The following is a 23,488-nucleotide window of genomic DNA, read 5'->3' on the forward strand; positions in this document are numbered from 1 at the left end:
TTTTATTGGCATTAAACATGTAGCTTTAGTTCCAGTCACTGATGGATGCTCGAGACCCTTTTACAGATTCCTTTTTTTTTTTAAAAACACTGAGCCGGAAACTTTAAAAAGTCCATTGGTCGTGGAGTTTTCAACTAAATCAATGTCATTAGAGCCAGCAAAATCAACAGTGGCTGGCTAGAAACGAGATGTCTGCTTTACACATTTCAAAATCTGCCACCGTTATTATTGTAAATTGCATATGTGTTATGCCAAAATGGAAAGCTTAACATGCATAGCAACAGGGTTTGCCAGGCGTCGGGTGTAGCAAAGAGTTATTTGAGAGTCTGAGGATAAAGTTGTTTGTTGTATAGATTTTAAAGCCTGTGAGGCCAATTTGTGATTTTGATTCTGGGCAATATCAATGAAATCGACTTGAATAAAAGAACTGAGTTTGCTGCTACAAGCAGCAGTTGCAGACACAGCGGAACAAAGCAACAAACATCACAAGGGTTCAAATCACACACATGCACACACACACACACATGCATACACGAGGGGACTTACTGAGGAGAATGATGACACACAGCAGTATGGCCACCAGAGCTCCAGTTGTGAGACCATCTGAGAAGGGCAGGACCTCGGGGTTACAGGACTGCATGTTTCCACGGCTGTCACAAGCACACACGCGCACTACCAGTGTGCTGGTGCTGCTTTGTATGGGGTAGTCGTTGTCTGAGATCACTACAGGCAGGAAGTACATGCTCATCTCACGCCGGCTGAAACCTCCCCTCCGTGTCAGGATATTGGCGGTGTTATCTGTGGAAAGATGCAAATGGGTTGTCAGGGATGCGATGTTTCGGTCGTAGAGGAAACAATTGCAATTTTTTTATTTCCTTTTTATCCTATGACAGACACCTCAGAATAACTTTGCAGGACCATTTAGAAATGCAGGTTGCATGAGTAAAGGCGTCTAAATAGTAATTAAAGTTTGCATATTGGTAGCAACCTGTGTTATTCAGCCTTTTTTTAAGAATATACAGTTTGTCAGCAAACATAGCTTAATTAGTAATCATACAGTAGTCTGCATTCTAACAGGACATAAGCGTAGTGTTATGCATGACCACACTTTCTTGCAAAACTAATTAAAGTCCAAAGTTTGTTTGTAAAAATCCACTTAGAGGGGAATTTCCAGTCACTTTGAGAATCTGATGCCATCTTTTCATTTTGCTCGAAATCTATTCTAAAACTATGATAGCCATATTGAAGCTAGATAGAAAGGAAATATACCAATCAAGCATCTGAAGATGCCCAATCTGTTACTGCAAGCTTGCTGATTGACCTCTACGTTTCACTCCCCCCAAGGAGCTCAGAGAGCATTACCGCTTTTTCTCATGAGCATATTGTTATTGTATGAATGAGAAACCAAAATCTGTCTGTAACACAATGCAGGATAAATACGGGATGACTGACTGAAGCCTAATTTCACAATGGCTCTTCAGTTAATCATATTTTGCTTAAGAACCCTGAGCATTAGAGGCTTTTCAGGGAAGGGCATTCGTTTGACAAAGCCAATCAAAAGGCTAGCATCACAAATCACAAATTTCAATTTTAGCATCCTAGTTTTTTAATAGAACTCTTCGTGTCCACTGATATTTTTGGACTATGATTGAGCATAGGAATTAAATATGTGAAAATTTTGAATTTTGTTCCCCTTTTAAAATTGTAACCTTTTGCCTGAACATACAATTGTTTGGTTTATTGGTAAAATGCAAAAATGTATATCTTACCTTCCCTGTCAACAATTGTGAAGTTCGGGTTGGTGGCGCTTATGCTAAAGACAAACTTGTGTCCAACAAGAGGTTCATCTGTGTCCACAGCACTTATTGTTTGAATCAGCTGCAAAGATGAGAAAAAAGAATATGAGAAAACACTTGAGCGCTTCTTCTTCTTAATATAAACTCATGTCATAGAGCAAAGCAATTATCTGTACTTTTTTTAAAAACATTTGAAACATATACATTTTCATGCATTAAACTTTATTGCCAAGACTGTTGTTAAATAACAGCATTCACTGAGCGTTAACGGTGGCCAGTCAGATATATTGTACACTAATCTGCAATTAGCATGGAGCGTTTGGATAATTTAGGGATTTGCTGTCTCTCAAAACTCAATATGTTTCCAGCTTGTAAGAAACCACAAAAAAATCTTGTTTTTATCTAGAAATTGCTAAATTTCTAGCTGGGATAGTGCCACAAAAAGTGGTTGATTTACCTAGAAATTAACATGTATCCAGCCAGAATAGTGCCATGAAAAGTTATTTTTTACCATGATACAACTGCGTTTTATCGACAAGAATATGCGAGGGGAACTTTTTTTCTTTTTTTTACCTGAATATCGACAGCTTCTCTATCTGGGGTTGTGACACCAAAACCGTGTTGTTTATACCCAAACACGATCTTTTCCTAACCACAACTAAATGGTTTTGGTATATCAGTGCATCCCCTTCAAAATAACATAAATTAAACAAATCGGTGGTTTCAGGAACATAGAGCCAATGTTTTGTCTGCAATTAAATTGGAGTAACAGTCTCAGTAGTTATGTATTTAAAAAAACATTGTGTTACTGTGACACAGCTTATAATAAATGTGAACCTTAACTAAAATGATAACATTAGTGAAACATATTTTTCTATCATAATCGTGAATTTTAAGCACCTGTCCTGCTTTGACATTCTCACAGACAAATGTGTCGTAGGACATTGCAAACTCAGGGGCGTTGTCATTGACATCCAACACCTTGATGAACACAGGCACTCGAGTTGTCTGACGTGGGTTATCTGAAAAATATAGATTCAAAATAAAAACCAGCATGTCTTTGTAGAAATGGGAATTAAAGATGGACTTTAGCTGAATTTTTTAAGGTCATATATAAGGAATTGCACCCAAAAAAATATATATATATATATTTTAGAAATCCAAACAGCAATTACTTATTTCAGTGGCCACCACAGAGATGTTGTGCCATTTGGACATTTCTCTGTCCAGAGCTTTCAGTGTTGTGATGGTGCCGTTCACAGAATCAATACTGAACAGCCTCTCGAGATCTGTATGCCGATCAATAGAGTATCTGAAAGAGAAACACACCAACATGTTATTGTTAAGACCAATACAAATAGCATCCATCACCTGTGAAGATAGCACATTGTTTGTCTCCACAGCATTTGAATACCTGTAATATTGCTCATAAAATGCAAGTGCAGTTATGATCTTTTTCTGTGCCTGAACAGATCTTTCTTCACCAAACACACCAAAGTCCCGCTTTACTTCATAAAAAAGGTGTTTTTACACAATACATCACTCGTTATTGCCAAAAGAAAATATATTCCCTGCTCTCCTTTGTCAAAAGATGATACATCCCTCCTCGTGCCTGCTCATTTGTCATAGTCAACTTTCATATTTCACTGAAAATTGAATAATGCAACACAATACACCATGTGGCATGGGCCGAGAATGGCATATCTCTTTGTCAGAGACGGGCAGGCGCCATATGTGTTCAATGGCAGTACTGAGCTGTGTGGAATCGATACAGCAAATTAGGCTCTTTCACTTTGACTTTGTGCGGTGCCACAGAGGGCTTACATAATTCTGGGAAATAAACAGTGTCTGTATTCACTTCACAAGGCCGCCGCCACCTTCCACTGGGAAATAACCAGGGGGGACCTGTGAATAATATCCTTTCCTCCCCCTCCTCTGCACTGACACATGGTTTAGCTGATGGATTAGATTTAGCCAAGTGGACATTTTCATCATCCTGCTAAAAAAAAATAATAATAAGAGGAGACTTTGCGTTTGCACCATGTGTTTGTTTTCTTATTGATTTTATACTAGTATAATTAAAGCTGGAACAATGCGTTTTGATCAAATTATCACAGCAAAGTGTCGAATCCACTTGCTTGTTTGGGGAAATCTTTGCTCTACAGCTCATTGATTCATTTTTTAGTTTACTAAATAGTGAGATCTTAATTCCCAAAGAGAATTAATTTGTTGTGAAAGGGTAGGGAAGGGATTTGGCATACGGTCTTACAGGCTGGCACTGCATTAGGTCTGAGCACTTTTCACTGTGTCGTAGCGCGTACTTGACTGGCTTGTTGTCAGCATCGGGGTCCCTGGCCGACACCACGCCAACGAAGCTGCCAGCAGCCGTGTCCTCATGCACCTCGATGATGTAAGGGTTCCTGGTGAAGACGGGCGGCTCATCCACATCCTCCACGGTTACCTTGACCGTGGCGTAGTCTTTGAATTGCAAACCGTGGATGAACCTTGCGTCTAAGTAGGTGTTTTTCACCTCCACTCTGAACTCATAGTCCCGCTTACTTTCGTAATCCAGCGCCTGGAGATGAAAGAGCATCAGAAGTCAAGCTGTGGACTTTTCCATACAAAACAGTCCGCCTCCAGGATTTTTGATGGGCAATTCATTGCATTTCATTTGTCTGCCTTTATCTTATTCATGCTCCAAATTCTAAGTTACAAATCCAAGTGTGGAATACTGATCTTTAAGATCTCAGGGGATAAACTAAAAAAGAGTTTTGAGCAAAAGACTGCTTTATATTATTCATTTCACAGGCTTAGGGTATCTGATTTTACACTACGGTTCAAAAATAAATTCTGCCATATGTCTCTCTTACATGAATAAATGCTATCACGGGGCTTTTTCTAATCAGAGACTGTCCCACTCTGTCCTTTCATTGAAGTTAAATGCACATACAGACGAGATAAAAAAGACAGCTCAAATTGGGTTCAAATTAAAACATATTCCAAAGCGTTAAGAGAAACTCCTAAAGGTTAATGAATTAAACTAAAGGAAGTAATGATAGCAGGTTTGGAAAACAGGGGCCTGGGCTGGTATTTCATTGAAAAAATAGCATATGTACTTAATTAAAAAGAGTATCTTAATTGTATAAGCATGCCAGTCACCAGAAGAAAATATTGGCATTGTACATTTCTGCAGACCACAGACCACTGCTTTTGTATGTTTCATTTATCAAATCAACATTTCCAAACTGAGCGAGTATATGAGCTGACTTTGTCATTGGCCAACCTGATCTCACTCTTAACTAATCAAATACCGACGCTTGGTCATTGACCCAATATTGTCAGACACCAACACACAGTATGGGACGCTCTGGGCGGCACGTCTTTATTTTTTTCCAGATACTTCCCTGAATTACCAGCTAGGATTGTGCCACCATAAGATGGTAATTTTAGCAAAAAAACATGAACTGTTCCTGAACATAACCAAGTGTGATTTGTGTCAAAACCTAATGGCACGTTAATCGTAGCATTGTTGAAACATAGAAATGATGTTTGAACGTTTGAGCTACATTATAGCGTACACATGTAACCTGTCTAAGATTTGCAGAAAAGAACAATGCCTGCACTTGTTCTGGAGATGGGGTTGTTATAATGGATTGACATCTGAATTGTCTGTATTTTGTCTCAAGTTTTAAAGTCTTTATTATTTTTATTTATTTTTTCACAAACGTGGCATTACATAACGTCTTAATTAAATGTGTTTCATTTCAACGCTTTCCTGGAAACTCTACAGCATTTCTTGAAGGCTATTCATTGCAGCTGTGGGAAAACATGTCACTTGTCAAAAGCGCTTTGTCTGATTGCACAGCAGTTATCGATCAAGCAATAGTTACGTGACTGTTCAGAGTGGCTGTGTTTGAGGCTGTTTGTGGACTTCAAAATCATGAAGCACTGAAGTGCATGAAAGAAGACTGTAAAGCACATGACAGGAAAGGGAAAATAGGGACAAAAATAAGTAACCTCTTTGATTGCGATGACTCCCTCTTGTGTGGTTTGGTCAGTGGTAATTTTGAATATGTCGTGACTCCCGACGATACTGTACTCCATCTCTGCATTGCGTCCAATATCTGGATCATCGGCCTTGATACGTCCAATGGCACCTCCGATCTCTGTAGACTCCACGGCAGTCACACGGAAGGAATCTATACATGACAGGGAATTAAATTTATTAGGCGCCTGTGCATGTTTAAGAAATGTATTTTCTTGGTGACTAAAACAAACAAGGCCTCTTACGGTTAGCAAAGCGTGGCGGACTGTCGTTCACATCCGAGAGTGTGATGCTGACTGTAGTTGTCCCTGAAAGTCCACCCATCTGTCCAGCCATGTCCTTGGCCTGGATCACAACCTGGTAGTTTTCTTTCACTTCTCTGTCCATGCCTGGCAGGGCTGTCTTGATAGTGCCTGGAGAGAGAAATAAAGAAACATTCTTTCCACCACCGTAGCCAATTTAAAGGAAAACTTCATTTTGGAAAATGTATTTGCTGCCTTACTGAAAATGAGCTCAGATTAAGATCAATTCCATCCCTGTGCTCAACCATGTCTCCGAGAAAATTGCATTTATATACTACTAATTTGGTTTGCCAATTACGTTTTGAGGGGAAAATGTAATTGCTGCCTAGATTATGTTCCCTGGCAACGCTTTTCTAGTGTCACAAGTGCTACATTTATGTTCTGCATGCCAGTCGTAGGAGGTGGTCGGGGTGGATGCGCCTACAAAGCACAGGACTTTGAACCCAACCACGCGCAGGACTCAGGGTGTCAAACCACAAAGGCATTTCATTTAAAGATGACTTCTGTGGTGCTGCAAATGGAGCCTGGCTGTTTTCTGGTCACTGCCTACGCTGTGTGTTAAACCACATTGTTCTTTCTCTTTTCTCCATGTTAGAGGAACACATCCAACTTGTAAATAAGACAGTTTGCAGTTCTTAGAATGGGCCTTTGACAGAGCAAGGCTATCTGTTTCCCTCAGCTTCCAGCTAACAATGTCACAGAGCTATGTGCTCTGTACCGAACGCCCCCAGATGACACAGATTATTTCTTGTACCTCTTGGTTGGATGGCAAATAAGGACACTTACTAAAATGTAATTTACTTAAATCTTATTTTCAGCATTCTGCAAATTAATAATGCAAATAATGACTTAAACCAGCTTTGCCTTTTAAGCTTTTATGAGTCACAGATGCAACACATGGTTCATTGATAAGATGTTTGTAATACAGGAAGTACAAAGAAAAAATTTCAATCATAATACCACAGTCTACTTGAAAAGCAATAATGTTGCTGGAGCAAGTTGCACCAGCTTTTTTTAGTTCAAACTTGGTCTTGCAATGACATAAAGGTTCACAAAGCTGAAATTTATTTTACATTTACATGGAATCAGGGAGACGGTTGACGGCAAACTGGATATTGTTTGTGGTTTTTTGTTGTCCTCCACAACAAAATTTACAGCCAGATGTCACGTAACTCCTTCACACATGGTGAAAACACGAGCAATCTGGACAATTATTGGGACAAATTTGTGAATCCTAGTACAGTCTCTTAAAGACGAGAACGTTGGCCAGCGATTAATCCAATTTTAGAAATTAACGTATTAATTACGGACCTTAATTGTCACGATTAATGTGTCAACGCTGACAGCCCTAGTTGTTACTTCATATTTAACCCAGCAACAACTAGATGTAACGACTGCGTAGTAACCAAACCAATTTATCTGCTGCAGTAAATTTTAAAAAATGCACATTCAAGTCTGCAATTCTAAATTAGCTGATGTAGCAACTTAATTTCACTGCTTTTGTGAACAAAATGTAGCAGAAATACAAACATACATAATAAACACACATCCTGCATAAAGCTGCAATAAATCAAACAGATACAGTTGAAGAATTTAGTCTTCATTTAATCAACATTTTCAATAGGCACAAAAATATGTTGCAATTTACTTTCACTGTTTAACACTTTAATGCTTTGGTTCCTCTTGTAGTTTTGTGTTTTCGAGGTTTTTCTCGAGCTCGTTTCTTTCTTTTCCAGCTGGTTATTTCAGAGTCTCCTCTTAACTTTGCTCTGCCTTATAAAGCCGGCACCTCAGGGTCTCAATGTCCTCCATTAAGGCTCCTCTCCTCACAGGATGTGTGACTGCCTGAGGAGCAGCTGATATTTGAGGTCTGTGGAGGTGCTCGTATAAGCCTGCTCACCCACGGAAGGATTATCTTGTGGGCTAGCAATTTGACTATTCATATGACTGGATTACAGACACGATGGCTGATTGACAGACTCGGAGACTGGCTGCAGGGCCGGGTTGCTGGCGGTTGGTTGGGTGAAGGTCTTTAGAGCATGATGACTGGTCTCTCAATCCCCTTACCGCACCAAAGTCGATACCTTTAACCGCAGGTGATATCTCTCCGATCATACTCAGGACCAGTGATGAATACGGGCCCAGCTCTAGTTTGGGACCACCTTTAGTTGTAAAGTGTTTTGATGTGGGGAAGTCATTCGTGGCCTGGCTTTTGGGCTCACTCCTTTTCTTCTCACCACTCGCACTTCCCTTACTTGAATCCTTTGATATTAATGGCTGCAGTTATCATTTGCCATTTCTCAGGCTTGCTTCTGCTGGCGAGTCTGTTATTGAACTTGGACCTGGAGTCGAGTAGATATATATTTTTCCTTCACAATACTTAATAATATCATGACTTCCAACGTGTGTTAATTTTTTTTCCTCTGATGCTTGCAGTTTTTCACCCTTAAATATCAGGGGCCGCCAGCCTTAATGTCACATTAGAGATCACAGCCACAGCATAGCTGCTGAAACCTATACCTCCAACAGTTAACATAACGGATGTGATTTATGCTTCTGTAAGTAACATGATTCTTTCAGTACAATTTTCAAATAAAAAATGTATCCAAATCAGTTAGGGCATTAACATTTTTTTCCCAAGAGGTGTCTATTATGTGGCAGTTTGCTACTTAAGTTGTAGTGGTCTCACTTCCAAAAACCACTTTCAACTATCTTTGAAAGCCAATTGCCAGGTTATACTTGTAAATGTTTGTCAGTTGAAAATGTTATTTGACATTATGATGGATATTTGCTCCAACATGATGATGCAATTGACAACCTTGTTAAGGTTATCAAATATTTTCTGATTGGACAACCCAATGGCAAGAAAATATTTTGGCATTGTATGTCTCTGCAAACCACAGATGCGTTATATTTTTATGTTATTAAGTTGTGGCTACATTGAAAATTTACATTTCAATGCTGTGGTTAACATGTTGATAGGGTTAGGCACCAAAATCACTTGGTTATATTTAGGAGAAGAGCACATTTGGGCTAAAATTTATGGCTTTGGTGGCACAATGCCATCCAAAAGTGTACTGATTTCCTTGTAAAAAACAACCGCTTTTTGTGGCGCTGTCCCCGCAGAATACATAGCCATGTCCTGGGCGAAAATGCTGGCGTGGTATGTTTCGTCTGGGGGTGACTGGGCTGAATTGGATGCTGCCATTTACGTAATTTAGCAGATGATTTAGAAATTAAGAAAACCTTTACAAGCAAAGACGTCACGTTTAACTTGTGCAACCTTATTAAAGACCTTGTTAGTTTGAAACTAGCTCATAGTTACAATGAACTTTGTGCAGAAACGTAGGAAGGATTGATAATCAGCTGGTGCAACCCATTTTAGATTTTCAAATTAAACTGAATAGTTGAAAGATTCAACACAAACACGTATTAGAAATGAACTATTTTTTTTCCAAATTTGACAGTTCAGTCAAAACTAGTCATGCTGTTGTTCCTAAAGAAAATTCACAAGTTAATTGTAGTAAAATCTTGAGTTTTTTAGGATCAGTAGCACTGAAGAGCAGCTGAATTTTTCTTCTGCTACTTTGTTTCTCAGAAACATTTCGCAGTGCGAAAAGATCTGTTTACAGACTTGCATAACATTAGAAACTGCATCCAAGAGCTCCTGCTGGGTTCGGCTTACCGTTCTCAGAATCCACAGAGAAGTACGGTTGTCCCTGTAGAATGCTATATACAAGCTTGGCACTGTTCCCGTATGTTTGATCGTCAGCATCGTTGGCAGTTACGGTGACAACAGATGTACCTGTGAAAAGAACATGCAAAGTCATTTTGAATGCCAAAGCGGTGATACTGCACGGTGTGATCAAGCAACTGTTTCAACATATGTTTTTTATGTTTTCTTTTAATTTTCATTTTAATTTTCATTTTCTTTCTATTTTTCTGGAGAGAATATGCTTCAATGACTACTTTTCAGCTAAGTTTTACTGACTAATCTCTAATTTCCTGTCAAATAACACTTTGGGGACTAAAAGGCGTTGATGTCTGAGTAAAATCAATCATGAACAGTGGTAGTAATTTCTTCCCTTCTTTAAGGGAAAAACAAGGTAGTTGCTCCAGCTGGCAAAAGTGTGGAACAAAAGTGATAGGCTTGCAGACTCTCGCTGGCTCTCTTCTGGCACCACAGTTAAAATTACTGCTCTGATTAAACCCTGATGTCCCAGTAGATGGGTTTCTTAAATGTCAGTGAGACTGAAAGGTTCTACGTCATCAAGACTTGGAAGTAAAGATGTCTCTCTCCTTAGTTGATATATATCACAGAGTCCGATAAATCAAACTTTTAGCTCAGCCTTCGGACAAATAATTACATGTTTCTTGCACCGTCTCCGGGCTAAAGATCTCTAGATGTGTCATTAATTAATGTAATGAAACACTTAGCTTTGCAAGGCCATATTACTGATGCATTTGTGTCTGACCTCGGTTGTCAGTGCCAAAGGTGTGGCGCCATGAGATAAATACTGACAAGCTTCTACTGAGGAGCTGGAATATATTTACTGTGCTCGGGGACACTATTTCTTATTTCCAGCTGGCATTACATCCAGCAACTGGTGTTGAAAGTGTTATTTGGCAATAAAACTGTATCACCTGCAGTATCATATCACTAAAATTCAACCACAGGGACCCTATACACACTTGAGCCTCCGCAACAAGTGATAGGCGCCAGAATATGAGTAAATTATGTGTTAAATAAGTAAACCTGATAGAATTAATACATATTTATGCTTAGAAAGAGCTCAGTTCCTCTCAGATATCTTGTCATTGAGTCACTTCCATATTAAGTCTGGCGTAATCCACCCAAGCGTTTCAATAACGCCACATTGCAAATACTGTCCTTGGCATTCAGGAGACCTCTGCCGTGTCCTCTCTGGGTCTGACTGTCTCCGTGCATACTAATGAACCCTTGAACATCTGTCCCACTTAGTCCCAGCACTGATAGCATAAAAGGGAGCTGCTGATTTTTCATGGCTGGCTGGCTTGATTAACCAGTGTGTTCGGTCTGAACATATAAGGCAGTTTATCAGTCCGCAGACGAGCGGTGGTGACCCTGACCCACCTTTTGTCGCTATCCATGCAGCCGAGAAATCTAAGAACGGTGCATGATGAATTCCAAACAGGGCATTGTTGTTTGTCATATTGGCAATTGGCTTTTGATTTGCCCTTGATTGCTCCTGTGTATTAATTTGTGGTCGCATAATTGAAGATTGATTTCAAGTTGCATGCATTATTTTCATAAGCTTTGTTTATATTCATGCCAATCGGTTTATTTATACGACTTGAATGGAATGAAGTGGAGCGCAATGGAGCAAATCCTTAATTTGAAAGACTGTGACAATCTAAACTTTCAATATTTCCATTGCCTATTAAAAATGGCAAATGGCATTACTTGTTATGAATGCCCAATGAGCCTGACCAAACAAATAAACACAAAACAAGTAAATAACTTTGAAGAACTGAGTACAGCGGCACAATAGGCCAGCCGAGCTGACTGATGAACAACACTGTTAGTGTTCTTTTTTGTGTGTTTGTTTGTTTTTTTCATTGCCTGAAAACACAACATTCAATTCATTATATGGTTCCGCACATTTAAGTAAACTAATGAAGTACGGCTGCAACCAATGATTATTTAACCTGAAGGTTTATCTGCTGGTTATTTTCTTGATTAATTACTTCATCCATTGAAATAACAAGAAAAAGACACAAAAAAAAAATGAATCTCCGATATGATATTTTTAGAGCCAAAGGTGACTTCTTCAAATTGCATATTACTAACATCGTGTACTCACTCTCAACTCAAACACAGCAGCTCGGTCTGTGGCCCTGCGCTTTAATGTATGATGCTCTAAACACCCCTCTGGTGTCAGTTTGGGACTCTCAAGGACAGTGTGTCAGTTTCCGCTCATTACATGCTACATTGTCTTTTCGAAATGAACATATGTGTTCATGGGGAAGGTTCATAGGTATTGTCACCGAAATTACTGTAGGTTTAGGCAACAAGAAAACTACTTGATAAGACATTAAACAGAAAGGCAATGAATCCTAACATTGAAGAAGCTATGGTCAGAAAATGATAGACATATCCATCCATCTCTAAAAGAAAAAAAAAACATAACTTACCCACTTCAGACATCTCAGGGACACTGGCGAAGTAGATTTCCTTTGCAAACTTTGGCTCGTTGTCGTTGATGTCGTGGATTTTTATATTGAACTCAGTGTCAGGCTCCAGCTCTGCGTTGGTGTTCCTGTCCAGGACCTTTGCGTTGAGTGTGTACATAGCTTTCTCTTCCCTGTCCAGCCTCTTGGTGGCATGAATATCCCCAGATTTCTCATCGATCAGGAACAGGGTGCCTGCCCCGTCTCCAGTCAGGATGTACTTCACGTTGCCGTCCCCTTTGTCCATGTTGGAGTGCAGCTGTAAATTAAAAAAACACATTTTATACATAAACAGCCAAATTTGTATAAGTATAGTAATGTTGAATTGGTTGCTTCTACAAATGAATGACAAAAAAATACACCATCAACATTTTGTGTAAACATTGGCAACAGCTCATAGCTGTTAAAAGTCAAATTCCACTGAGAAAAGAGAGTTTTTCAGGATATTCACAAGTCCTAATCAATGCCATTGAACACCTCTGCACATCATACCAAAAGAATTGTCCCCATTGTTGTTAACATCTTACAAGTCTTTTTGTGAAATAAGGTGACAGTTTATTTTATGTTTGCATGGTGACACATTCAGCCAGATAAAATAAAATAAATTTAAGTGTGATACAATGGATCTGAACATGTCAGAGTATACCCATGGATCATTGGTCTTTAGGGGTTACTGAGAGAAATGTGCTTTCTCTGCATATCTCCAATTTTAGCTTTATGCCCTGCTTGCCAGTTCTCTCTTTCTTTCTTTTCTTTTTTTTAAATTGAAAACTATGACAGGCACCAGTGAGAGGTAACTTTTGTGAACTTTTAACTTTTACTGTCGTCATTTGCCTCTAGCATTTTTCCACCAAAATTAGCACTGTTCTTTTTAAATGTGGGAAAACCAGCTAAAAATAGGTAAAGTCCTTTTCCATTGTAGTTAGATGAGTATGCCTTTTTTGTTTGTTTTTTGCTTGATTGTTTGTTTTCTGTTACTGGTGTGTCATGTTCGATGACAATAATGCGCCAGAAAATGGTGAATTATAGTAGATATCAGCATTGAGGTCAGTGAAAATGTTACAGGGGTTACTTTTTCTTCATATCTGTTACTTATTCAGTCTCTCTTTCAAACTTGCTGCTGATTAATTTGGAGCGATGGTGAAAAATACCCATGATAACTGCAAAGTCATTTGTCCTGGCACAGTCTGGTCTATCCTCCAACTTGTTTGATACTGACTTGATCAGTGACCACTCGGTATCAGAGACACACACACACACACACACACACACACACACACACAGAGGCATCATTAAGTGGCGGTATGAGACACCCAAGGGGGCGGATTTTGTTGATGGTTCACTCATCTACCGACGTCTATAGAGCAGAAAGTCAACATTGAGTGGGTGGGAGTGGTGGTGGATGGGTCAAACAGACTCTGGATTTTTAACCGGGAACATGCTGTTTGTGTCCTGTGTGAAACCCAAATCGACTGTTATTTGTAGCGTACTGTGACAGGCCACGAACCGATAGGGGAGGGTGAAATCGATACAGCGTAGTATTATGATATTTTTCTGTGGCGATATGATATCGTTACACGGACGCCAAATATAGATTTATTTCCATTGAATAAATTATCAATATTACAAATACAAGTTAAATTTTTGTCAGCCGACTAGAATAATAAAATCATCTGCTTTATCAGATCACTGTATACATGTAGCTCAAATAAAAATGACTGAAGTAAGATGAACAAACCAAAAACCTTATCTTATTAAATAAAACAGAAGTTTTCCTTTGAGGACATAATTTTCAGTTTAAAAAAGAAGATAAATCACAATATATTTTATCTTAATATTTATCATATTGCAGCACATTTCAAACTGCAATTATGTTATATTGACTTAAGGATTGTAATGATATTTTATGGTGGCGGCTGCGGTGATTTCCACCCCTGGTATTTGACGAGTTAGGAATGAGAATGTGTTGCTCGTATGAATGTAGATTATAACCTTTTCCCACTAAAAACAAAAGCAGATGTTTGTGGGTGTTAGTGTTTTTTAAATTTTGTTTTGTTTTGTTTTTCTTGCCTTCTTTGAATTGTGGTTGTATCTTGACACTTAGGTAAGTTTGTATAAGATTGTATTCTGCATCCTTTAGTTAATTTACCAAACAAGCAATGAATAAACAGTACAACATGTCTTCCTTAGGGATGCTGTGCTATTTTTTTTTCCCTCATAAAGTTTCTTCTTCACTGCACGAGTTGTGGCTGTATCTCAACACATAGGTTAGTTTGTATTTCACATCCTTTGGTTCATTTACAGAGCATGCAGTAAATAAACAGCACACCACAGTCTCCTTGGGAATAAATAAATTGAATATACAGTTTACAGCCAAAGGGACCTCGACTACATTTACACCGTCGTCTAGGTGTATGAAAACTTTGACCCTCTTGTGAACAGTGAAATAACAGCACAAACCCGCAGAGGAATGTAACCGTTTCAGTCTCAGAACAGAACATCGCCTTGGCACCCGCAGTGTCAAGTGTGACACACTCCATTAGTTCACATCAAATTAGTCTTAGATTTTTCTTCCAAATTGTGCCTTTGAAAAATGATGAAAACCTAACCTACAGCAACAATTGCTAAAATTAGTCACCTCTGACCTATCCATCACCTTGAAGCTGCTCCAAGTGTCGTGGAGGAGTAATGGCGGCATACTGTGACAGACACTTGGTTCAAGCTCATTACTGTACTGGAATCTGTCAGCAGATATATTTAGAGCTCTATCTCATGGGTTCGCATTTTAAATGACAAGTAGTTAGGGACACAGAGTGTACGTCACCAACTTATTAATATTAATGTCTGCATGCTGTGAGGAAACTTTTTTTTTTTAATTCACCGCAGATGGGAGAGTGATGTCAACAGTACAGCTTTGAATGGAAATCAGAAACGTATTGCTAGCTATTCTAAGGCAGAAATTATGGGGACGCTTGTTAAAAAAGAAAAAACCCAAGATGCTGTCAAATTCAAATAAACAGTATGTGCGGTATTTGGCGTTACGTTTGAAAATATTCCATGCAGATGAACTCCATTATCCAAAGTCTATTAAAGATGAATACATATCAGCTTGTGTTTTCACATATATCTGTGTACTGGGACTCTTTTCATTGTTTATGAATATGAATTCTCGCCTGAGCTGTACACCAGAGAAGCGAGGATCTATGGCATGTTATAGAGGTGAAGGCTGCCACTGCTACTGACTATGAATGACAGGCTAATTTTGGTGAGAAAGGATCTGTGTGAAAGAATTTTTGCATTCAAAAAGGGATTCATATCTGTGGTATGTGCATTTACTCACAGAGAAAAAACCTTGAATAGTGCCACGGACACCTTTTCTCCCCTTTGAAATGCATTATCCTCGTAACGGTACTGTGCATTGACTTCATGACACATTAGGACACTAAGCAGTGCTGAATATTAGAGCATATATCATTACTGGTTTTCAGCACTGTTACCATTCAAACACACCTCTATGCTTTCATGGTGATAATTAGGCCAATACAATTCCAGTCAAACCACAGGAAATGCATTTTTCTTAGCACATCTTTTGATTGTATTCTTCAGTAGTTTTCATCTGATTATTACCATATTTTCAGTCTTGGTTGTTAATCCTGAAAAAAAAAAGGAACTTGAGAGGCAAGAACAACAAACAATGAGCCATCAAAGGAGCCTGCACCCTATGCAGCCAAGCTGTCTACAGGATAATAGGAATTTTACAGTGTTTGCAGAACCTCGTGGTATGCATTTTACATATTTCCCCTCGTCTACGCGGGGGTATTCAAGCCCTTACCTCATGCACTTTTGCTAATTATTAGATGTCTGCATGATGTCAGCTTCCTAATCATATGGGTAAACAAATCTTCTCCCTATGGCCATATAGTAAGTTTCTTCCTGAGTGGTGGTAGTGCAAATAAGGATGTTTTTTTTTTGCAGAAGTAAGCGATGCTGTGGCGAGTTATAATGAGGTAGCATTCCACCTAAAAATAATAGTGCTCCTGTAAATCTACATCAGCCAGCATCATGGAGATTTAAGCTTTGATTTGTGCAGGGATGCCCCATAAAAGTGATATAATGAATGCAAGCACTTGATGTGTGGAAACCAAGTAAAATTGATTTTTATTGACATACCTAGGGGAGTTCTTCCAGTCAAAGTGCGCTCAACTCTGCATCCACCACGTGTTATAAATCTATTATGTCTTTTACAGCTAAGAAAAAAATGGCATTGATACTGTTGACAAAGTGTGACACAAAGTGTTTTTTTTCCACACAACCTTAACAAAATCAAATGTTAGCACTACCGCACTATATTTGCAGAGATTTAGTGGCTCTCCTTTCAAGGCCTTGTAGCACAAACACGGCGTTTTCAAGGCCTTACAACAGAAGCACAGAAGAGAGCCTTGATGAGTTAAATCGCCTTGCACAAACACTGAGGAATTGTCAGTAAAGCGGCAAAATCATTGGCAATTCTTGTCAGGTCTCTGGTAAGCATGGCTCGTTGCTGCAAAGAGGAGATAGCAAAATAGAGTGCAGGATGGATACAGAATAATTACTCTTCCTCCCTTTTTCCCTCTGTCTCTTAAGACATAGGCGGAAATGATTTACCATTGAAACACTGTACTATAATGTATATTGTGCAGGTTAAAGTTACAGCTTTCAGTATCTCTTGTGTGCCTTGTAGTTTCCAAAGTTCTGCAAAATTCATGCAGAAATGTATTGAACAAGGCCTTGTAAAATCTCAAGGATACTTATTGGTATAATATTACCACAACAAAGTGAGCTACCTTGAATATTTTAATTTAGAGCAGCATTTTTTTTTTCCAAGACAATGCGAGTGTACCAGGAGTTTAATAGGATTTAGTTCACTTCAAACACGCCACTCAAATGCTCCAGAATCCAAAGTTTGTGGTCTTATTGCTCAGCATTGCAAGTGTTCACACTCCACAGCCCTGCTTAAGAAGTAGGGCACCACAGCTGCACACAGTGAGTGCTCACACTCATTAATGGCCCCGTGAAAGTCAGTTAAAATGAGATTTGAGGGTTTTACGCTTGATACGCACGCAGCCACTGCATAGTATTTTTGCAATCATAAAACACACTCCTCTTTTTCAGTGTTGACAATTACCACTGAGTAAGTGTACCAAACCTTACATTAACTAATGCAGTTATTTTCCTTATCATTCTGTGAGGCATCCGTCAGCACCACTCAGTGTGTGAGCTTCAAAGCAGCGTGTCTTTTGAACACCTTGATAAGCCTTATGAGCTGCATTTATTATATGTTGAAGTTGCAGTGTTGCACTGCTTCCTTTTCACTTTAAAAAAAAAAAAAGCTGAGCTATACGAGAGTGTGGCTGTTTCTTTACATCGGATTTGATTGGCGTAATCAAGAAATCAACCTCGAGTGACAGTCACTGAGTGTGTGTGGGTTGATTGGAGAGCTTTGATTGAATGTGAAATAAACAAGGTTTCCCACAGAGCTCTGCAAAGGCCATTAAATGATCTTTATGAGGAGGACCATCGAGGCTCTGATGGCTTTGTGCTGGGCATGAAAGTGATTTTGCATTTGGTCTTGGTTCTTCATCTCTCTCCCTGTTTCATTCTCTCTCTACCTCTTTTATTTGTCTTTCTCTCTGCTATTGCCATTATCCAGCCACTGTTTTGTCCATATTGCTCTGTCTTTTATAGCTGCAACTATCAATTACTTTTCGTTGTGTTCAAGATTTCACAAAAAAGAAAAAAAAAGGTCTTTAATCATTTCCCGGAGCATTTTTTTTTCTGACCAGCAGTCCGCGATAGAGGTGAAACTATAAATGATTCCAGCCTCTTAAATATGATTCCTTTTTTCTTCTGGTTTTGTTACTCCTCCATGACAGTAAAGTGAATATCTTTAGGTTATTCACAAACCGAGGCGTTTTTGGAGGTCATCTTGGACTTTAGGAAACGCTGATCCACATTTTTTTTTTTACTATTTTCTAACATTTTATAGATGAAACAAGTAATCGATTAATAGGGCAGAAAAAGAACAGATTAATTAACAATAGAAATTAAGTTGGCGCTCTAGCCCACAACCCAGAGACCCTAAATTTACAATGATATTCACTGACAGCAGTTAGCATATTTTAACACTTTTAAAAACTGGAGCTAGGCTGAGGAGTATTTGTAGTATTTCATACGTTTTATATCTTCCTGAAATTTACTGGAGTTTATAGTATATAACAATATAATTGTGCGCCCCCACCCTTACTCTGATGGCGAGGGCGCTACTTACTTTTAGCCTTTCAGACTAATGAATACACAGTACAAACCCACAAAATGTTAAGAAATGTAATATTCTCATGCCTGTTTTCTTATTAAACAGAGAAACACAAGGCTCAATTGCCTTGTTAACTCCTTATAAAACACACTTACTCTTACTAGTAATCTAGTTAGTATGTCTACTGTTCCAACAATTACCAGCTCTGGTTTGGTTGAATAATTCCCAAGTTAGATGTTAAAAACATGCTATCATACCCTACAGTGTCTCTTTCTGCCTGCTGGCTGTCGGTTGTTTACAGTCCTGTAACTTCTCCCTCCGCCAGTAGGTGTCACAGTTTCTTTCAGCTCAGTTGCCTGTTCCACCAGCAGAGACTGGAGACTGAGCTCTGGTGGTGCATGCTGTGCACTATATACAATTAGTTTAATAGGAAGAGGAGCATTAGTATTCATGATGGTGTTTAAAAACATAGCTTTGGGGTTTCTAAATACCCCGGTATACGGTAATACTGTGATAAAGCCCAAGCCTAAATGACGCCAGGTAAAACTTGACCTATTAGCTTGAAAAATTCACCAAACAATAATTGAATCATCAAAATAGTGGATTAATTTCCTTTGGATTTACTTACTAAATAATTGAATCGTCACTTCAACTTGAATAGCTATCTATCAACGTGTTTTCCAATTTATCCATCCATCTTTGAACTTGTTTTTCAGGACTGCAAATAAAGATTTTCATTATTGATTAATCCACTCACTCTTTTCTCAGTTTACTGAAATGTTGTAATAAATGTCATTTACAATTTCTCAGAGGCCATGGTAATGTCTTAAATCTTATGACAAATATACACAGCAAATGAGAAGCTGGACCTAGAAAACTTGTGGTACTTTTGCTTGATTAACCAACTGGGTGCTGCAGGGATTATAACCCAGAGGTTAATTTTGCCCTGGTTCCCTTATTAAGGGGATTTTGGGGTTTTTACAGAAAACAAGGCTCAGTGGCAAACAGAAATTTTGTTCAGGAAGGTAGTCTTCACAAATGAGCACCATGTAAATTTTAACAGTAGTGACACTCTGTAGTCTCATCAAGCCAGTTAAGGCAAGTAAAATCTTAACATTTTATGAGTGGGATAATTTCTGACGAATTTTATGACAAAGAAAAAAATATAAAAATCTCTCAAGATTATGTTAACCACAGTCCTTATTTCGGGCAGCTAACCAAAAACTCGTTCAAAAAAGCTAACATAACTCAACTTGAAATGCAGGTCATGTCTGGGTTTTAGGACTCATTACTGCAGCACTCTATTGTCCAAATAGGCACTGAATAATTCATTGTTGATTTAATGTTTTTTGCAGTGCTGCTTATTTTCTATCTACTCCTCCTATAACTTTTTCTCTATCCATGCATCTATCATTTAGCTTGTTCTCTGTATATCTGTCTGTGGCGCCATCACAGTCTGTCTCTCTATCTAAAACTCCAAAGTTAAACTGATTGAATTAGTGATACGGATCGCCGCAGCTCCTTCTGTAAAGCAGAATGGCTGTATGTGTCTGCCCTATTTTTCCCCCTCAGTAATTTATTACAGCCGCGTGTTTTTCTGACAGTTTAATAGTGAATGATATTGGACACAGGCAGAGTGGGGAACTGGTGAATGTGATTTCTGTCATGCCGCAGAAGTTGGGTGCCAGAGAGCATCAAAGAGTCGAGAGCGAACGCCACATCGCACAACTCACTGACATATCAAGGGATGGCCCCATTTATAGTTAGCACTTGCTTTGCTGCTTCATCACATAACACAACAAGGTGAATTTCATTGGCCTTCTTGATTGATATGTTTTCTTCTTCCTCCTCCTTCTCACCATATTCCATTTATTTTTCGCCGATCCTTTCTCTTCACCACATCAGGATGATGGTTTCTGCAAAAGAAGTTGTCATATCTACCCTACTCAACCTTGCACAAGACACTTGTTTACTCCGGAGAATGAGGTGTGTGATGAAAGCCAGCTTCCTCTGAGAAAATTGGCTGTCGACAGTCACCTCATTTCCCTCCCTCGAGTTGATAACTGTAGCGTTCCCCATCACACCTGTCTTTATAGTGCTAGCATGGGTGAGCTGACAAGAACCTCTCTGATCTGGGTGGGTGGAGAGGAGGAGCATTGTCCCGAAACTCTCATTTTTTTGTGATTCATAGGAGAAAAGTGACTTGCAAGAGCTGTAGTTGTTGAATTTGCTCTCAAAGGACTTTTGTGACATCTGAGACTGGTTTTTGTCGCATGCCTATTTTAAGTCTGACTTGACCTGATGCTGATTATTAATTTGTACCTTACTCGTGTTTTTCAGAGGGGACCTCTAATGCTTTGCTTTATTTTCTGCCATATGTATAATATTACAGTACCAGATGTTCTTAAATGTAGCGAAAGTTTTAAATAATCCCTGTCAGTGAATATTTCAGGCTACAGACAGTTCTGAAAGCCGGTTTCATTTTCTTTGTCTACTTTCGAGACAGGTCAGCTGCTCCAGCCAGGATCCTGCCTGTGGTTACATTATGTAGCCTACACTGCTAAATGTAGCTACATGCTAACATCACTGAAACTTAATGTCGGTTGTTGATGTTGTTAATGTCTCACAGATCTTGTTGTTTAGAGTCTGTTATTGGTGATTTTTATCTAAGGAAAGTCCCACTATGTGTGGTTATTTCCCAGCTGCAAGTACATTGCTACATGTAGCCGCATGCAAGGCAAACATGTAGTCCTGGTTGCTGATGTTGTTTACTTTGCCGATTGTATTAAGAAGGCTTTAGTGGTGATTTTTTTCCACACTACAAAGTGTTTCTACTCCGTTATTCTTCAGTTGCAATGATACTGCGGTGCACAGACGCCAAGATACTTGAGACCCAAAAACGACCAATCAGAGCTGAATGGGCTTTTTTGGGAGGGACGCTTAAAGAGGCAGGTGCGAAATGGAAGTGTTTCAGCCAGATGGTGAATACAGGTGTTCTAGCACAGACAGTACGAGGAAAACAAAGTGTTTTTTAAAAATGAATCCTGTAAAAATGTTCTAGTGAAAGCCCCAAATAAAAGTGTGAAGCTAAAAATGAGCACAAAAGGTCCCCTTTAAGTCACCCATACAATTAAAGTCAATATCAAACCTCGTTACATGGTAAGGAGGAGCTCTTGCAAACAGTTTTAAACACATGCTTTGCTCTGACAAAGTAATTAACACATAGTTGTGAGAGTGTATAGACTGTCAAAGTCTGATTTAAATTACTGAGCAGCAGGCATTGTTGTCTACTTATTCTTTTAGTTTGTCATGTGTCACAATAAAGGGGTCATTTAATAAAGAAAAGTCTTTCTTTCAGAGGCCTGGTGCTGAATAGGGCTCGCCAACAGCAAGCCTCAGCTGGATCGGCTCATGACTCACACACCCTTGGCATTATTGACGAATGTGAGCAGTGATTGTGATGCTTGTCTGAATAAAATGACTTCATATTTAATGTTAAAAAAACAAGTCATTGTTTTGGGGGATCTGAGATATTCTTTTAACACTGATGACATCTGCTCAGCAAGGAATCAATCTCGTTTTTACTTTAGAGATAAAAATATGCTTTTTACTCAGCAAAAAAAAACTGTGATGAAAAGCAGAACTGTGGAGGAAAAGAGAGGCGTTTATGTGAGCTCTCTGTGTATCTGATAGCTCCAGTTAACTGCGCTTGTAACAGCCAGATTCCTGGCAGCCCATTCGTCTTCAGCCAATTACATCAAACACCACTTCAACAAGCTAAACCTTCTATAATTAGTCTGCCGACATTGTGTTTGGACACGTTACCTTGCCGACATATTGATGGTCATTTCCTGCGTATTCCTCGAGCAGAAAGAATTGATTCCACATCCATCCACGTTTGGACCGCTGGAGGATCCTCCCATCACTCTCTGGCATCCCAAACAGATTCCCAATATTCCCAGGTGTGAAAGGCAGGGCGGCACTGGGCCACAGGACAGAGAGCATCAGGAGGAGCAGAACCTGATTGGTTTTCATGGTATCCAATCAGCTGTGTAATGTCCTGGATGACTTCTGAATTATGGTAATAGACTTCTGATAGGATGAACACTGGAAGGCAGTGTCAACAGAACAGACATTGTATTCCTCTCTTTGATGTCCTTTAGATCCCTGTGAAAAGAGGAAACTTTAGTTTAAGAAGTACTCTCATGACACTTACGTATCTCCTTTACAATAGTCTCTAAATCCGAGTGGGGTCAAAGAGCCACTGAGTCAGCTCGCGAACTACAATAGGGCACACTTATGTATACAAAAACTCTTTTCTGTATGCCGTGTCTCACTTTCAATTCGTGCTTCACCGGGGCAGCAGCTAATTATACAATCAGTACATGTGCATTGTGCGAGTGTAGGAGACCTTAAAAGTCCTAATTCGGTTATTGGATTCATCTAAGATCAGTAAACTCAAAAAAATACATTTACATTTAGTAGCTGTAGAATGAAAGAGACAAATTAATGAACAGCGTTCTGAAGCGATTCAACCCAAACGTATCTGAGCATATTTTTTTATTCATAAAATTTAAATAGTCTAATAATAAGAAAGTATGCAATGCGGCAGGAGTTGTTAGACAAACTTCTTAGGTAGTGATTCATGACTGAAAGAAATAATAAAAAGCCACTGAGATGTAAATGTATCAACAAAAGACTGCAGTCATCTTAGTGCATTTGTCAAATCCAAATGAAGTTTAATCACTGCAGCTACGACTCCCTGGCATGCCTCCTTGTTTCCTTGTGTTTGAGTAGTAAAAGAGTGAGCAGCACTTCACTAATTATAAGTTGCATTACTGAT

The 23,488-nt window shown here is 39.0% G+C and overlaps 1 protein-coding gene across 1 annotated transcript in view; it reads right to left on the reverse strand.

Moving 5' to 3' along the window:
* The window catches only part of LOC121960479 (cadherin-10), a 35,199-nt gene that overhangs the window by 5,303 nt on the left and 6,408 nt on the right, over nt 1–23,488 (reverse strand). The window contains exons 2-11 of the mRNA XM_088072031.1: nt 22,471–22,812; nt 12,318–12,612; nt 9,829–9,948; nt 6,087–6,254; nt 5,814–5,995; nt 4,118–4,371; nt 2,972–3,108; nt 2,697–2,818; nt 1,770–1,878; nt 547–798 (exon numbers count right to left, since the gene is read on the reverse strand). Coding sequence (XP_087928157.1) covers nt 547–798; nt 1,770–1,878; nt 2,697–2,818; nt 2,972–3,108; nt 4,118–4,371; nt 5,814–5,995; nt 6,087–6,254; nt 9,829–9,948; nt 12,318–12,612; nt 22,471–22,680 — 1,849 coding nt within the window. The 5' untranslated portion in view covers nt 22,681–22,812. The remainder of the gene's footprint in view (nt 1–546; nt 799–1,769; nt 1,879–2,696; nt 2,819–2,971; nt 3,109–4,117; nt 4,372–5,813; nt 5,996–6,086; nt 6,255–9,828; nt 9,949–12,317; nt 12,613–22,470; nt 22,813–23,488) is intronic.

The sequence above is a fragment of the Plectropomus leopardus genome, chromosome 21 (genome assembly GCF_026936395.1).
Source record: "Plectropomus leopardus strain MGB_pleo_1.0 chromosome 21, ASM2693639v1, whole genome shotgun sequence".
Classification (NCBI taxonomy): Eukaryota; Metazoa; Chordata; class Actinopteri; order Perciformes; family Serranidae; genus Plectropomus; species Plectropomus leopardus.